This window comes from Chenopodium quinoa, unplaced genomic scaffold (assembly GCF_001683475.1).
Source record: "Chenopodium quinoa cultivar QQ74 unplaced genomic scaffold, ASM168347v1, whole genome shotgun sequence".
Classification (NCBI taxonomy): domain Eukaryota; kingdom Viridiplantae; phylum Streptophyta; class Magnoliopsida; order Caryophyllales; family Amaranthaceae; genus Chenopodium; species Chenopodium quinoa.
The window spans coordinates 2,977,869-2,995,881 of record NW_018742359.1 but is presented as its reverse complement, the minus strand read 5'-3'; the positions used below and the strand labels follow the sequence as shown (position 1 = coordinate 2,995,881).

Here is an 18,013-nt window from a genome sequence, read left to right as displayed (position 1 = left end):
AATTTTTAAGATATATAAAAAAAATAATTAGTGTTAGATATATGTAAAACAAATATTTTAGGCCCGTGAGCCCGCGGGCAAGCCCGGCCCATTAATAGAGCGGGCTTGGACAATTTATCAAGCCCGCATAAAAGGGCTCGGGTTAGCTACAATTAGCCTGTTGGACAAAAAATGAAGTATAGGCCCGGCCCATTTCCCGTCCAACCCCGCAAACAATCACCTCTATTTTTAATCATTAGTTTTAAAAAATTTACAACTTTCTTTATTTCCTTGTAAAAATCAAAACAACCTTTGTATTTGGTGGAGGAGTACAATATATTGAGCTTAAACGAAAAAGATAAAAAAGAGGTTTTGACCCTCATCCTCCCAATCAGGAGTATCAACCTCAATCAATTAGTGTATCAATTTTATTCCTTTAAAACTAAATTTTGTCTGAAAAAAACTGGGATATATTCCTTTCTGCGTGAACTTCATTGATTTCAGTCTCAATCTCAAACATTTGCTTTGTGTGTAAGAGTTCAACACGAGAGAGAAAATCATGGATGTTGTTCAGCTCTTACAGAGGCAAGTCATCGACTATATGAAGTCTTTGTACAGGGAGGTAAATCAACTTAAAAATTTTTGGGTTTTGATCCATGTTTTCAAACTTCAATTGGGTTTGTGTTTTTTTTTTTTTTTTTTTTTTTTTTTTTTTTTTTTTTTTTTTATCTGATCATGGATTTAATATTTTTGACCATTTTTGCAGCATTATTTGGATGATCAGTTCAACCAATTGCAGAAATTGGCTGATGAGAGTAGCCCAGATTTTGTTATTGAAGTTGTTACTCTTTTTTTTCCAAGATTCTGAGAAGCTCCTTGAGAATTTGAGCAAAGCTCTGTAAGTTTTTTTTTTTTTTTTCCTGGGTATTTTTCATTTTAGTTTGTTGTAATTTTTTAATTCAATTGTACTTTATTTCATTGATTTGTGATGGATTTTTTTTTCCCTTATACAGTGAGCAGCCTGCTGTAGATTTCAACCAAGTGGCAAATCATGCTCATCAGTTTAAGGGGAGTAGTTCTAGGTATTTTCCTGTCTTGAATTTTGTAATTTTCCAGGGTTCTACATCTTTTTTGGGCTTTGAAATTCTATCTTGAATTAAAATTGATGTAATTTGAAATGTTGTTGAATTAAAAAGTTGCATAACTTAAAATTTTGTGAATTAAAATTGGCATAACTTGAAATTTTGTTGAATTAATACTGATAATATCTTGATTAAATGCTTGGTCTTGTGTTGATCAGAATATTTGGTGTAACTTTGTAATTAGTACAGCCTTTTTTGGTGCCGGGGTTGGGGTGGAGGGGAGTGATTTTCCATATAGTCCATTTGATATAGCCGGTCATCAGACAAGATTAAAACATCCTCAATGTTCTTATCCTCGCGTCGATGCGTCCTGCATATATTAGAGACATTCAGCACATACTCTTTTTCCACAGTCCAATATATACCAATCTATAGGTTTCCAAATACCACTTAATGAACTTGGAAACCAATCGTTGTATCCTCTATATAAACTGTCTGATCGCATCTGCAGTTCTTCCAGTTTCTCCTTGAGTTTGTGTAGCTGCCAAAATCTGTTACATAATCTGCGGTCAATTTTGCAACTCGTATATGATTAGGAAATTCAATCTTACATCTTAAATTGGGCAGTTTTATATTACATCAGAAGTTTACCTCCACAAAGCCGTCACAACCGTTGATACCATTCCCTTGATAAGTTCGATATATGTGGCGATTAAGGGAAGCTCCATTGAACTGTGTTAAGATGAATACTTTGTTTATACCATTGTAGTTACTCATTGGAATATCTATAAGCTTGTAGTATCCTCCATCAGGAACCTGTATCATACTTGATTTAATATACATGGTCCATACCCAAGAAAATTGATACAATACTTAATTTGGTGCACGGCACTTATGTGCATAAAAGTTTCATAAATTCCTAATAAGTTAATTTTGATGCAAGTATACCATCGTAATCTTCCTAGTTCTATACATAATACAAAAGATCTGCTGGTAAGAGGAAGGAGAGGAAAGAGCTGAGCTCCTTCCAATATAATTGATGCCATATTTTTAGGATCAGCACTTTGCCTTTCGACGATTGGTGTCTTCCTAATCTACAATAAATTCAAAATATTTTGAAAATTAAAAATAAATGATCTATTAATCTGTCTTCAAAACTGCTCTTTAAATCATGTTTTTTGCTTGGCTTGTTGGTAGTTGACGAGTATGTAACTTTGGTTATTGAATGTTCACTAGATAATTTGTTGCTGAAGTGTTTAAATTTGCACATCTTGAGGGTGATTTGTTTGTTGTATTTCACAGCATTGGTGCACATAGGGTCAAAAACCAATGTGTTAAGTTTCGAGCTTTTTGCGAGGAGAAAAATCGTGATGGGTAAGTTGTCTACTGATACTGAATGCTTGATACTCAAATTCCCTCCCTTTTTCTGCGGTTTAAAGTGTTTGAACTTTAAACTGTCATTTCCTTCATTTTGTAGGTGTAGTGAATATATATATGTTTATGTTATTGAATGATTGGAAATTAATGTATCACCCACTCTTGGCAGATAAAGAGTACAAGGACTATGTTGTAACTTTACATCTTACCTTACCTTTTCTTCTTCATTCTCAATCAAATAAGTGTGATGCCTCCAAAGATTTTTCTAGGATTAATTGCTAGATTAATTTTGGTATTGACATTTATCTCATCTGATCTCTGATGCTATCACGGTATCACCCTTTATCCTACAGTATGTGTTGTTTCACGAGCTTTGCCATTGCAGACATGATCCAAAGTTGACTAAGATCAAAATAACATCTCATTTGGCAGACTATACATGCTTTTGTATTCAGAGATTAAGAAATTTGGTATGCTCAAATGGAGTATTGATAGTGTTATGCTGATAACATAACTCTTAGAAATATTTAGGGTCCTAGCCTCCTAGGTCTCTTGTTTTCAAAGAGTTCTTATAATTATTGATAAATTACATGTTCATATTACAAAGTTATAGTATTGCTGTTCATGGCTAAGGAATTGGTGAAGGTGTAGTGGTTATATGTTCATATTATAAAGTTATATTATTGATAAAAGATGTTGATAAAAGATGTCTTGGTTTGACGCAAACTCCAGAATAAGACTGGTGTATTCTTCATATTATTTGTAAGGGAAACCTTAGTGTAAAGGTCATCATATAGGTAGTCTAGTATATTCACCCTTATCGTATACTTGTCTTACCTTAGGGCTAATGCTAGTATGATGATGGGGCTTCTCCGCTTCTGACCCCCCCTTTCTGTTGACTGTTTGAAACTTTCCAAGAGTCAGTTTCTTCCCCTGATGATCTAATTACCCTTTGGTTTCTTAGTTTTTCCAAAAGTATATCAAATATTTAAATTATCTCTCTTTTGAATGAGTATGATAATTATTTCTTATCATGGTCAATAAAATGATTTTAGTATTCCTTCTTACTTAATGGTTATTCTTGCACAATTAGCACAAGTTATTCATTATTTATACAGGGCTTAGTCATCAGGCTTTGAAGGATTGAAGGGTATATATCATATAATATTAACTTTGTATTATGATTCTGATTTAACATCTCATGCTTTTAATCCATCAAACTACTGCTACAATTACATCATAGTTATGCTAATTTAATTTGATAACTCTGATCTTTTGTCCATTTGATGCAGATGTCTTGCGTGTCTGCAAGAGTTGCAGCAGGAGTATGTTGTTCTGAAAAAGAAGTTCGAAATCCTTTTCCAGGTACTAACTGGTAGCACTAGAGGAGGCAGTTCTCTTCTATTATAATTTCTTGTGTATTATTGTGCCTAATGTCAATTGTTCTCCCCTTTGTCCCTTTTGGCAGAGAAGTATTGAGGAGATTTCTTTTTCTACCATATTACCCAGCATCATTTCTTCTGCCTTAATCATTTTTTTCTAAGAAATCCTGATAACACCTCATTTTTCTGTGATTGTTCATTGTAGCTGGAGCAAGAGATTGTGAAAAATGGCGGGACAGTTCCTATCATGGATTAAGTCTTTGAAACCCAAGGCAAAACGATAAAAAAAAAAAAAAAAAAAAAAAAAAAAAAAAAAGAAAAAAGAAAAAAAGTGGGTAGATTGTGCTTGATGATCCAAACCCTTTTACAAGTCTCCGTAACCTTCTCTTGAGAACCACTGTGAATAACCATTTCTAAATCTAATACTTTAGATACCATTTTCATGTGAGATATATTTCTAGCTTTATCTGTTACCATGTAGGTGACAAAATGTTACATGATGTTCTTGATGTTTTTTTAAGTTGTGTTTAGTGTTGAAGCTTCTTTGTGGTTGACTTGTAGTCCATTTATATCCTACTATATTGAATTGCTTCAGGTATTGGCTGGGTGGATGGTTAATGAATTTTAAAATTTGTGAGAATATTTACAGGAGTGTGATTTGTATACTTTCTTCCCTTTTGATAGTTGAGGCTCTTTTAACCAGATTTTATTGGATACAATCAAGTAATCAACCAGTTCATGGCTTTTGGGATATAATTGGGGAAATTTAATTGGAACTGCATCACTAACCTAATATGTTATCACTGTTTGTCTGCATCACTAAAATAAAAATTATCCGAAACAAAATTAAGGTTTATTTCATTCGTGTAGCCAACTGAGTTAGAGGGATTGAGAATTAGGCGCCTAGGCCGATGGTGGGTTGGAGATTGAAGCACATATAGGCGAGTTGTCTAAGTTGACTGAACTTGTGTTTTGGAAGTATTACAGTGTTTTTGTTGCTCTTTTTGTCGTGTGCATTGGGCCAATATGTGCTTCTCAAGGAAAATATGGTCTACGCATGATCCTTGACTTGATGCACACTATATACACTATAGTAAGTATTGCTAGTGCCATCTTTATCAATTCAATAAGATGATTTGTTGGCTAAGTCTGTGTGCAATGTGACTTATTCATCTACATTCATCACCAATGCGATGACAGGCTTCATCTCAGCATGAGTATTGAGAAATAAAGATGGCTACGAAATATTTTTGCGGAAATTTTGAATTTTGGTACCTTAAAAATGACCCCAATTGAATTTTGCACCCGTTTAAATATTTTTTTCTTTTAATTTATTTTGGTACCCATCAAATGTAAAAAATATAGATTTTGGTACCTTCGTCCAACTTTTGTTAAGTTTTCCGTTTGTGGGATCCTGTCACCTTCCAACCACCCCTCAGCCACCTTCCAGCCACCCCTTAGCCACGTAGCAACGACGTACGCAGCCACCTTATTTTGCCACCATACAACCACCACCAAAACTACCCCTTGCGCGCAACCACATCCAATTCGCCACCACACCACCGCCACACAGCCACCGCCCATCGCAGCCCAGTCACCAAATCCGTCGAACACACTCCAGTCGCCACCACCACCACTCGAAACTCCCATTCACCTCTAATTTGCGCCATCCCCCGCAAAACTAACCTGATACAACCTAGAAAACCACTCGTTTTTTGGGTTGTTTAAAAACCCTTAACGGGTTTGGTTTTTCGGGTTGTTTCAGGTGGGTTTTAGGGTTTCAAGGGGCGGCGAAAAGGGGAGTGGGTGGTTGTTTCAAGGGGAGGGAAGAGGTCGGCGAACAAGAGAGGGGCATTGTTTTTGGCGAACAGTGGTTGTTTTCGAGGGCAATTGTGCGACAGTGTATGGTGGTTTAGCAGTCGTTGAGGGTGAGATCAGAGGAGGGAAAGGGAGGAGGTGGGCTCGCAGGTGCCGGAGGAATATTAGGGCACCGGCAGCCGGCACAGGAAGGAGAAAGGGTGGCTGACGGGGGGGGGGAGGGGAAGGGTGGCAGTGGGTGGTTGGTTTTTTTTTTTTTAATTTTTTTCTTTTTTTTTAATAAATTACTAGATAATAGGCCCACTAACGGAAAAATTTAACAGAAGTTGGACGGAGGTACCAAAACCTATATTTAACGACTTTAATGGGTATTAAAATTAAAAAAAATAAATTTAAACGGATGCGAAAATTCAATTGGGATCATTTTCAAGGTACCAAAATTCAAAATTTCTTATTTGTGGACGAGATGTAATCAGAAAACCAAGCTATACTTTTGATAGCATACTGGGGTGAATGACCTTTGCCGTTGCGCTAGATGGAACTCCTCTATCTTCAAATAAAAGAAGCCCTATTTGGTTGAAAAAATAAAATAAATAAAAATAAAAATAAAAACATTTCCCCTAAAAGATAGTTCATTTCTCCATTACTTCTTTGTTTTAATCAATTAAATATTATAATTTTTTTTTATTTAGAAAAATGATACACATAGTTTTTAGCACACTATGAAAAGCTAAAAGTGAAAAATATAAATGATAAATGAAACATTGCTTATAAAATGTATACAATTGGCTAACTCCTTTTTTCTCTTTTCTTCCATCTCTTTTCTTCTGATCTCAATTGTAAGTTTTTGTAGGGCCGGTGGTACGCCCTAAAAAAACTTTTTAATTGCTTTAAATAAATGGATCCCATCTTTAAGATGGAGTTTATTCAATCAAGTTTAATTTTTTTTGTTTGTTCGTGTGCTAAAGATTGAAGACTAGGGTTTCATCATCTCCGAAAATATCTAAAAGACCAAATGACTTTCTTCACCCAAACAACTGCGTACTCATCCATGGATCTCAAGCCAAATTAGTGCTCACTCACAGATTGTATTGTTTCAAATGAAGTTTTTTTTATTAAGGCGATCGTTGATCGAATCCGCAATGTAACTAGTTCTAAGGTGTTTTTTATTTTTATTGGAATTTAAGATTTCTTAGGAATTGTTTGTAATTTCCGTTTGGTTATCTTTCATTAATGAAATTCTTTTTCTTCTCGTCAATTTTTTTTTCTTATGTGGCGCTATTCCAGTATTCCTTTCTTTATGTCATCTACTCACATGTTGAAAATCATAAAATGGTTTGTATAAGATATTTCACCACACTAAAAAGCAAAAACATATCAAGTAATACTTTACATTAAATAAATATTATAATAAAGAAAAATAAATACTTTTTTTTCCTTAAAGATTAGTCATTATTTCATGTAATAACTAATTATTATTCATGTTGACGATGTAGTCTATGACATTATCCAGGCTCAAATGTTAGTTTATTTATATATTTTATTTTTATTTATTTATTTATTTTGGTTTAGGCTCAAATTCTAGTTTATTAACCCAAACATATTGTAGTGTATATGACCCAAGATTTCACTCCAAGACCCATCTATAGGATTGGGCCAAACTCCAAATAACCCATGATCTAGATAGTTAGGCCCTGTTCTTTTGAGCTTCTGGGCAGAATAGAGCAGAGTAAGAGTCAGTAGAGCAGAGTAGATTGAACTAGAGCCGAACCGAGCTGAGCTGATTTCATTATTATTAATTTTTTTAGGGCATTATTATTAATTGTTTATTATTATTAAATATTAATTATTATTATTATTCAATATTAATTATTATTATAATTATTAAATATTATTTATTTATTATTATTATTATAATTATTAAATAATAATTATTTATTATTATTATTAAATATTAATTATTATTATTAACTATTAATTATTATTAGTTTATTAAATATTAATTATTTATTATTAATTATTTATTATTATTATTAAATATTAATTATTATTATTATAATAATAATAATTCATTGTTAAGTATTATTTTAAAGTAGAGCAGGGCAGAGTAGAGCGAAGCAAATTGAAGTAGAGCATAACATATTTCAACAAATCAGAGTAGATTTTAGCACATCAGAGCATTGCAGAGCAGAGCATAGTTAGTCTAAAGAACGGGGCCTTAGTGATTCATGGGAACTTCTTTTGTTTTTTTAAATGATTAATGGAGACATGAATTTTTGGTAAAGTAGAATTTACCATGTCAATAAAAAACGTGAAATTTAGCAAAGATGTATTTCTAGGATTTAGCATCATCTTGTGCCGCTTGAGTTTAGTGAACGTTTCTTAGAGATCAAGTAGGTGATTGGTCTTCTCTTTGGATTTGACGATCATATCATCAATGTAAGCTTCAATATTCCAACCGAGCTGGTCCCTAAAGATTGTGTTAACTAGCCGTTGAATAGTGGCCAGGGTATTTTTCAAGCCAAATGTCATGACATTATAACAATACAACCCCTACTTGGTCACAAATGCAGGGCTTTTGATTAATTTTTTTAAAAATTCTTTTTCCCATAAGGGAATCTGATGAAATCTAGAGTGCTCCATGAAACTCATCAAGGCATGGCCGATCGTTGAATCAACTAAACAGTCGATTTTAGGCAAGGGAAAGCTATCTTTCGAACATGTCTTGTTGAGGTTCGTATAGTCCACACACATCCGTCAAGACCCATTGAGCTTTTTGACAAAGAATACATGCATTAGCCACCTAGTTTGGGTAAAAGCATTGCTGAAGGAATCCGGAGTCCAATAGTTTTTTTACATCGGAAGTTGCTACCTAGTTTCGCTCTTCACCTTGATTTCACTTCTAACTTTTGCTGCACTTGCTTAACTGCACAGTTGAATGCCAATTCAAGCACGGCCAAGCTTGGACTTAAGCCCGACTTCTCATGTACTTTAAAAGCAAAGATATCCTTAAATTCTCTTAAGAAATTTACAAAATCATTGTTGAGGTTTTTAACAACCATAGTGCTAACCTCAATCCTCCGATCTGGTTGGTTTGGGTCGAGCACTATGTCTATATGCTACCCGCCTAGCTAGGGCCTCAGGTCATCTCGCCGATCGATTGTCATTAATTTCTATGAGGCTTTTTTTTACTAACTTGAGTTTCTTGCCGGTCGACTGTGTTGAGAGAGACCCATCTTTTTTGTTTTGCTCAGCCAATACTCTGAGTGATTTGTGTTTCACAACCAATTGGTAGCAATCTTTTTCCATTTATTGGTCTCCTTGAATGGATGGAGCCAATCTTATCGTCTAACCTTTCAAACTTCATTTACAATAAGTGAGGGACAATGACTGCTTTTGCCGCATTTAGCGTTGGTCTCCCAATGGTAACATTATGCCTAATTAACTCCGGGACCACTAGGGATCATACGACCATGTTTCGACTATCCTTCTTTAGACCAAAGCGGACAAGCGAATCTATGCGTCCGACCGGGTGAATAATGTCGCCTTAAAAACCAACTAGGGTTCCTTATGACCCAAACAGTGTGGACTTAGAGACCGAGTCCACCACCAACACGACCAACTCCAGTGGCACTTATTGATCGGTGATAGAAGTCACCCCATCTTTCGAAGAATGCCTAAGAGCACAAGGCATCTCTTCTTCCTTGGGAACGTTCGGACAAACTCCTGGACTAAGGTTCCCCCAGTATGCCAACCCGGTTATAGATCCGACCGAGTTGCTATCTCAGGAGAGGCCTCCTACCTCTTCTCGGGCAGACGTTGGACCGTCCGTCCCAACTCCTGAACAACCCCATCTCCAACATAGCAGGTCGGACAGACCAAGGGTTGGCATTTCAATTAATGAACTGTCCGACCAACCACCTCATAGTGGTCCTCCTCCAAGAAATCAGACGGCCACTTCAAAAGACAAGGGTAAGGGCCCCTTAGTGCCTGAAGATGTTCCCTCAGCTGGAGGCGGCCGTGGCTCCAGGAGCTGGAGCTCGTCCGAGGCTGCAGACTTGGATAGGGTTCTGTCCTCAGAATTTAGAAGTGTCCTTCGCCACGAAGAAGAGGAGGCAGAGAACGGGGCCAAAGAAGAGGCCGAAGGCGGGGCGACGGCCGAGGAGGACGTCGCTAATAGCACAAGTAATCATATCATAAATGAAGTTTCATTGTCCATCTCTAGTCTTTGAACCTTTGGTTTTCTTACATCGATATGTATTCGACCTCAAGTTCGCATCATCATTTCTCTAAATGGTGACTTTGTCAAAACTTTTCAAATTAGAATGATATTTACATATATCAATGGATTCAAAACCCAATAACATTGAAAGTCCATCCTTTTGGATCTTCCGCATGAAAAGTTCATTTTTCATTCGAATTAATTGATATATTAGAGACAATTTATATATATAGAAATGGTTTAATTATTTTTATCATATAGAATTTTAAACCTATCTAGCAATTCAAAACATATTACGACTCAATGAAGCGTAGAATAACATTTAGTCCATGTTTTTGAATCTTCAATGTTTAGTCATTGCTAACATTGAATGGGTATGTTTTGATAATGACAAGAATGAATAACATTTATTTAATTCTAGTCAACAACTAGGTAAGGTGAAATATAAGTTCTACTTGTAAAGTTGCAACTTTTGCTTCCAGACTTGTAGATTCTACTTGTGAAGTTGCAACATTTACTTCTAAATTTGTAGATTTATTTCTTCTTTAGCCATACTTCTTCATTTAATTCAACCTCATTCTCAATGAGAGAGAACTAAACAAGACATCATATGTCCAAGAAGTAGCAATGTGCTAAATCAATTTCTATAATATACTTCTTAAACTGGAACATTTCCATTCTTTTACCTTCCAACTATATGAAGTAGTTTCTAATCAATTGAAATTGGTCCATTTAATTTGAAACATCTGTTGTTCATAACAACTCTTAGCATTTAAGTAGTCTAGGTTTGAGAAGTAGCAACTTGTTTGCATTTCTTGGCCTATAACTTCTTAATGCAATCCTCATATATTCTTAAACCTTTCCCATTTGAGCCACTTAGAACACTTCTCTTAGGTTCAAAATGATGCTTTGCTTAACTACGTTAAGCACTTTTCATTATTTTGCTAAGTCTATTCAATCATCATTCATATAAGAGTTTAATTAACTATTTATCTCTTATATAAAATGGATGAAGAATAACGTCATTTGATCAACTTTTGATTATAAATATTTCCAATCACTTTCTTATATTCAATCATATTGAAGATAAGAGATTTTATTGGCTTTTATACTTGTCATTTTGGAGGATTTTTTCCTCCCATCTCATTATATCCCTTGAAACACTTTTCAAAATGAAGATGTGTTGGCATTTTACTCAAACATTTTGAATAAAACCAACCTTAGACATGTGACATGGCTTTCTAAAACTTGCCTTTTAGAACCGTCTTAGCAAAATTGGAATATAGGTTTCTGGATTATCTTTTAACCTTTTGAGAACGTTTCTCTAATTTATTTTCAATCGAGGAGATTATATAATAATAAAATTAGAACGACATGTTACTGATAAGTAAACGCAAAATTCAATTATGTTTAATAAAAAAATTTAAAGTGCCATAAGCAAATTAAATTAGCAACTTTAAAACATTTATTCAATTTTAATTGAACCCTATTGAATAAAATGAATCCAAGATCCTTTATTTGTGCAATAATTGATCGGACTGGGGCTCTACCATCAAGTATTACATTTTCAAGGTGAGTAAACTCTTTACTGATTACAACTCTTTGTAACTCTTGGTTGAATACTTAATCATCACATGTTTAATTATTACCCTTAGCTTCAAGGTTCTAAACCCTTTAGGTAACCTTGTTGAGTATAACCAATCAAAAGCGTAGAACGTGATCTACCCCCACTCCCCAAAGATATAATATGACACCCAGCTGAGGCATGACCCATCATAAATATCAACGGTTTCATCGGGTTTTTAATTGGAAAAGTGACCTCAATATTACCGAGATCTAGATTTATTATGTTTGTGATTAAATAGTGAACTCTAGCGCATCATCACAAAACATCAATAAAATCTAACATGCATAGTAAACTGAATGCATAAACAATACATAGCATGACCCCTAATCCTAAGAACACTAATAAAGTAAATGTTCCCACTTGAATCATCATGGATCTCATCCACCTTGCTCCTTTGGGCCTTCACTTCATGGGCTTCTTAGATTGACTACAGCCTGTAATTTTACTCTATTCTATCTACTACTTAAATAAAATGAAATAAAATTACAAAAATACTTTATCAGTACGTAGACCGTACTAAGATTAAAAAAATACATCATGATGCGTAGATCGTATTTAGCAATATACTGGGCCATACTAGTCATTATATAGCAATAAAAAACATCATATATTATAAAATTGCCACATAATAAATCACTCATCATGCTTTCCTAAACTATAACATCGAATGTTCACAATTAAGGAAACATGACATCTAAATATCTCATATTTTAATTAATGCAATTAGATAATATCTTATATTATTCATGACCATCAATAAAATATCATATATTTTAAATTAGTCATGAGATAGAATCAAATCTTATTTTAATCTCAAAAGATAAATCATATTTATCCTCAAATATTATCCTAATAGTGTTAGGAAATTGTATCCTAATTACTAGCCAATCACAAAATTTTAAATCAATTATATCCAAAATTAATTATGGGATAATCACATTATTTAAATCAATTATTATCCTTTTGGAATATGCTCAGAATATCCTAACAAATCTTATCCAAAATTAACCACTTTAATTAAGGATAATTATCAAAATAACAATTTTAAATATGGATAATATCAAACATAACAACTTTTAAAAGATTTGATTTTATCCCATAATAAACAATATTTATCAAAAATAAAATTGATTTTATCCCAAAATAATTTTGTAATTATCTTGAAATTCTTTCAAAACAAATTTTTTTTTTAAATATGCGCCAGTCACCGTGGTGTGGCTAGCCGAAGCCAGCCACGGTGGCCGTACACTACAGTAGTGCACAACAGCAGTAGCAGTGCCGCACAACCCTTGCACAGTGCTGTTGTTGCTGCCTTTACTGACCCGTCCTCCTGCCCCACCCCGCCCCTCCCTCCGGACCGCCTGTAGTGGCAGCCGTCGTGGTTGCGCCACCTAGCCGCGGTTGCTGCTCCTAAAAACCCCTTTTTTATTTTTTTTAATTTAAATAAAACAAAACATATTTTGTAAAATTAAATTAATGTTAATGTGGTCCAAATAATTTCAAAATTAAATCACATTCAATTTTGAAATTAGGATTCTTTATGAAATTAATCCCCAAGTTAATTTAACACTTAAATTAAATAATTTGATCATGAAAAATTCATAATTTATCATGAAATCAAATAGATTAAATTCTATAAACACATAACTATCGAATTAAATCAAAACCAAAACACAAATTTTACAAACTAGGGTTCGAAATTTTCGAGTGATTAGGGGCAAAATTCGGATCTCTTCATGGCTATTTTGAGCATTATTAAATCACATTTAATCAATTCCAAGAGTTAAATCACATTTAACATAATAATTGACCCATAATTGAATTATTCTCCCTCCTAATTGAATTAAAATTTTGGATTATCAAAGAATTATCGTCAATATGCGTAAATGCAATAGGCTAACTGATACCACTATAGGAGATTATAGGTACTACGCAACGGAAATAAACATGAATCATATTCATACAGTACCTAATCACAAGATCTAATACATAACACATAAAGAACATATAATCGTACCTTTGAAGCGTGATTCCACGTGCAATCGAGCAAGAACAATGGGAGATAAAGAACCCCAAGCGTGATTCCTCTACTTGGTCCTCGAACACGGATTAAACCTCCACTAATGCTAGTTAGTCGTGATTGAACGCTTCAATCAACCTTCAACGGAGAAGAGAGACACGAGCTAACCACGAACCACCCCCACGAACACCACGAGCCACCACGAGGGGGCGCCGCACGTACGGACATGAGGGGAGATGGGAGGGTCGTGAGGTGAGAAGAGTGTTTAGGGTTTTGGGACTTGGTTGCTTGTTTCACAATCTACTGTGTGTTGATTGTTCAATTCAATCCTAGGCGTGGATCTTATTTATAGATCATATCTCTAAATAAGAGTCCATGTCAAGCCCAAAAACCTTATCTTAAACTCACTACTCTAGCCCAACACTCTACATGGTATGTCATCATCTCATGAGGCCCATTAATGGGCCTCTTACTTGTTTAACCCAATACCCTTATTGTGTGACCTCATAGGGTCCATTCTATTGGGCTTTGGACTATTTAACTAGCCTAAAGATCGTTTGTCATATCTAGCAACAAACAATGACGACCCAAAAGAATGAACTTATTATCTCCATAATAGTAATCTTGATATATCTAGTAATTGCACTTATCGAAGACACAACTCCTTCACAGTCTCTTACTGGCGCTGATAGGAAGGCCATGAGAGAATCCATGGCCAGGGTCGTCCCCCAGAACAACGCGACAAATTACGAAGGATCTACGAGGGATATCTCGACCCTATTATCAACTGTAGCGCCGAAGTAACTATCCGCAATTATTTATAATTTCCGATTTCATACTTGGAATATTTTTCCTCAATGTTTTGCTGACTCTTTCTCATTTGGACGCAGCTCTTCCTTAGGCTCAATGCCTTCTTTAGCTGGAAGGAGAAGGAGAATGAGAGGTTGAAGAAGGCTTGGGATGAGGTTCGGCGGGCTGAAGACGCCGTTACTGGAACAACCGCAATCCAGAGGGTTCACTTTGAGACCCAGATCACTGCGCTGGCCGACAAAGCGGCGCGGTAAATTGAGGATTTGGTCAAGGTGGGCAAGGCTCTCGAACAAGAGATCTTGGTAAGGGAGACCATCCAGCAGGAGCGGGATGCAGCCATCCTAGACGGGCAGCGCTGGAAAAAGGGATTTGAGGCTTCGGAGAAGCTGAAGGGGGATGTGGCTCTAGCCAAGCAAAACCTTCAGGCGGCCCTTGATGAGGCGGACACGCTCACGGTCGAGGTGGAAACTTTAAAGAAGTTTGTTTCGGACTTAAAGGAGCATTTGAAAGCACCTCGGCCGCCCAGCACCGCCAATGTCATCCGCATTGAGCAGAACACCGAGGATAGACTAAAGATCCACTTTTTCGAGGCCTTCGAACTGATGTTGGAAAAAGGCTCAACCGCCTACTACCAAGAGCGCTTCGCCAAGCGCCTTGAGTACGTATGCCTCAGGGAAGAGGCTAAGAAGGCCGGGCAGCCCTCTCCTCAACTCGTCGTTAGGGGTGAGCAAAAATTTCGGGTACCCGGAATTGGAATCGGAACCGGTTAGGAACCGGCGGGTCCAGAACTGGAATTGGACCCGGTGGTTCCGATTCCGGGCAATAAATTAAGGACCTAGTTATAACCAATTCCAATTCCAATTCTCAACTTTTTGAAACCGGAACCGGTTGGTTACCCGGTTACCTAATATATGCTAAACTAAATATGTTGAATGTATCTAATTTGTAAATTAAAAAAGTATTATTATTACCTAACATAAATACAAATTAATTAATGCATATATATATATATACATATATATATATATTTATATATATATATATATATATATATGTATATATATATATATGTATATATATACATGTATATATATATATACATGTATATATATATATATACATGTATATATATATATATACATGTATATATACATGTATATATATATATACATACATGTATATATATATATATGTATATGTATATATGTATATGTATATGTATATGTATATGTATATGTATATATATATAAGTATTAAACGCTAAAAATGAATCGAACTAAAATAAGAATTATAATTTGTATTATATTTTAACAATTACATACATAAGTGGGTACCCGGAACCGGAACCGGTACCCGGTGGTTCCAATACCAATTCCTAAATTTTAGGACCCGGTTGAACCAATTCCAATTCCGGATCCGAATATTAGGACCCTATTCCAACCAATTCAAAATTTTGACTGGGTACCCGGTTTTCTCACCCCTACTCGTCGTTACTTCTCCCGAGTCTGGAGAGGACAAGGACGAAGAGGAGGAGGAAAGGTGGACGACGGCGAGGACAAGCAGAAAGAAGCGTCGTCCACCCTTACTGCGGCCGAGGATACGGAGTCGACCCTGGAGGAGCCTGCCAAAGATGACAACCCAGCTACATAAAGCTCAGGTCCTCCAGCAGCAGTTTGTCCAGCTTTAGTCTTCCTTTTTTTAGCACTTAGTTTATTTTTTGCTTTCTGTTGAACAATTTTATTTTCCATTTGGTACCGCCTATTTTGAGCGGCTGTGTAAGATATTTCACCGCCTTCTGAGCGGTTTTTTTTTAATGTTAACTTTGTCTCCTTTTGAGTGGTTTTTATAATTGTTCCATACTTGGCAAATTTTGCGCAATTTTTCACGTTTTATTGCTTTCGTACGAAATTGGGGGTATGCCCCTTTATTCAGCGTTTGCCTAGTCCATACTCTAGGTGGTTTGATTGACTTGGTAGTTGTTATACCTTGAAGGGTATGACGATTAGCAAGTTAATCAAATCATAGTAATGATTTGCCTTGGGCTAGGTGAAACGCCGAATCAACACTAGGTATACGACCGTTTGTTTTGCTTTATATGAGCCGTTTGTTGAAACTATCGCTCGGACACACTCAGGAAATTTTGAGTAATATCTCATCTCGGAAATTTCTAAGTTTGGCTGGGCTAGAACGCCTAGGTATGCCCTTGCCCCATTTTTCGGGGATGAATGCCTTAGGAAAATTTAGGATACCTTGTGCCTTTACCGCCCGTCTTGGTGGAGGTCAGACGTTACTTGTGACTTTTTAGTTTTTTAGACAAATTGATTGACTTAAGGTTGCCCTTGCTACGCAATTGCACGGTTGACGAGGGGAAAACTAGGTCGTTATCTAACCTTTCCTCGGTCAAACTAAATTTATAAACACTTAACAAACCTAAATACGAGTATAGAGGCAAGTCAAGGGTCAAACCCAAAGGAACTGTAATGTTCAAGCACTTTCAATTATGCGTCTAAGCTAGGTCGAAATCAAAGGGTAAAGGGAGAATACTAACAACTAACAAAACAAGTAACCAAAGAAATAAAACACTAGGAACGGGGATCAACAAGTAATCATGTCAATTGCAACAACTTGGAAAGATCAAGTCAATCAAAGGTTGTGAAGACTAATGATAAGAGTAATCAATTGGAATCAAAGAGCTATCTCCTAATTGTTAAGCTAGGGTTCACTATGAATAACAAACTAAGAGAATCACAATCTAAACCAATTGATAATTGCAATTACTAAATCAATTGTTCGTGTCATTAGCAATTACAATGCAATCTAGCATAATTCTCGAGGCCTAATTGAATTACACACATGAAAACCTTCACTAATCACTTTAATCTCAACAATCAATCAACACAATTTCCAAATTAATCACAATTAATCAATCATACAAGTTTCACCCAATTCCTAGCCAAACAACTATTCAAGAATCATCATCTATCAACTAACAACTATGGAAATCAAGAATCAACAAAATATCAAGAACAATTACACTAATCAAGCATCAAACATCAAAATTAAACCAAACAAACATGAAATTAAACAAAGCAATAAGGTGAGATAGAGTTAAGAATGCTCATTGACAATAGAGAAGATCTTGAACACAATTGTCACCCTTGTATCTTCAATCTCTCAATCACCATTGAAATCCTTCACTTTCTCTCTCTAAAACTACTCCTAATCTAGCCTAATATAGAGAGAGAAGATCTCAACCTAAGAGAGAAACTATTCTCAAAACTAAGAATTACATGAATGATAATAAAAACCCCCAAAAACAATCTATAAACAAAAGGAGAAAAGAAGCTTAAATTCGTAAAAGACCCACAAGCACGCGCCCTCGGAGAAATCGGCCGTGCCCGCGGACACCCCGAAAGCCGCGCCCGCGGCCAAAGCCCACGCCTGCAGGGCCAAGGCCCGCGCCCGCGTCCAGCCAGCGGAGAGTTACTGCCCAAAATCGGCAGAAATAGGTTGCGGCAGATTTGCAGGGCCAACTTTGGAAGGCTGTAACTCACGATCTAGGAATTGTATGAAGGCGCGCGAACTATCATTGGAAAGCTCTTCAAGTCTAGTTTCCAACCCAACTTGACACACCTCCATCCAATCTTTATAACTCGAGATATAGCCGAAACAATGCACAAAGGTCCTTTTTGATAC

At 35.8% G+C, this 18,013-nt stretch overlaps 1 protein-coding gene across 1 annotated transcript; it reads left to right on the top strand.

Annotated features, from left to right (window-relative positions):
* The first annotated feature begins 288 nt into the window (after positions 1 to 288).
* Positions 289 to 4,462, top strand: LOC110696094 (histidine-containing phosphotransfer protein 1-like). The gene is given in 7 exon segments (XM_021873374.1): positions 289 to 601; positions 746 to 829; positions 831 to 877; positions 993 to 1,061; positions 2,364 to 2,435; positions 3,731 to 3,803; positions 4,026 to 4,462. Coding segments are annotated over 7 exon segments (459 nt in total). The 5' UTR covers positions 289 to 538; the 3' UTR covers positions 4,077 to 4,462.
* Positions 4,463 to 18,013: the final 13,551 nt, after the last annotated feature.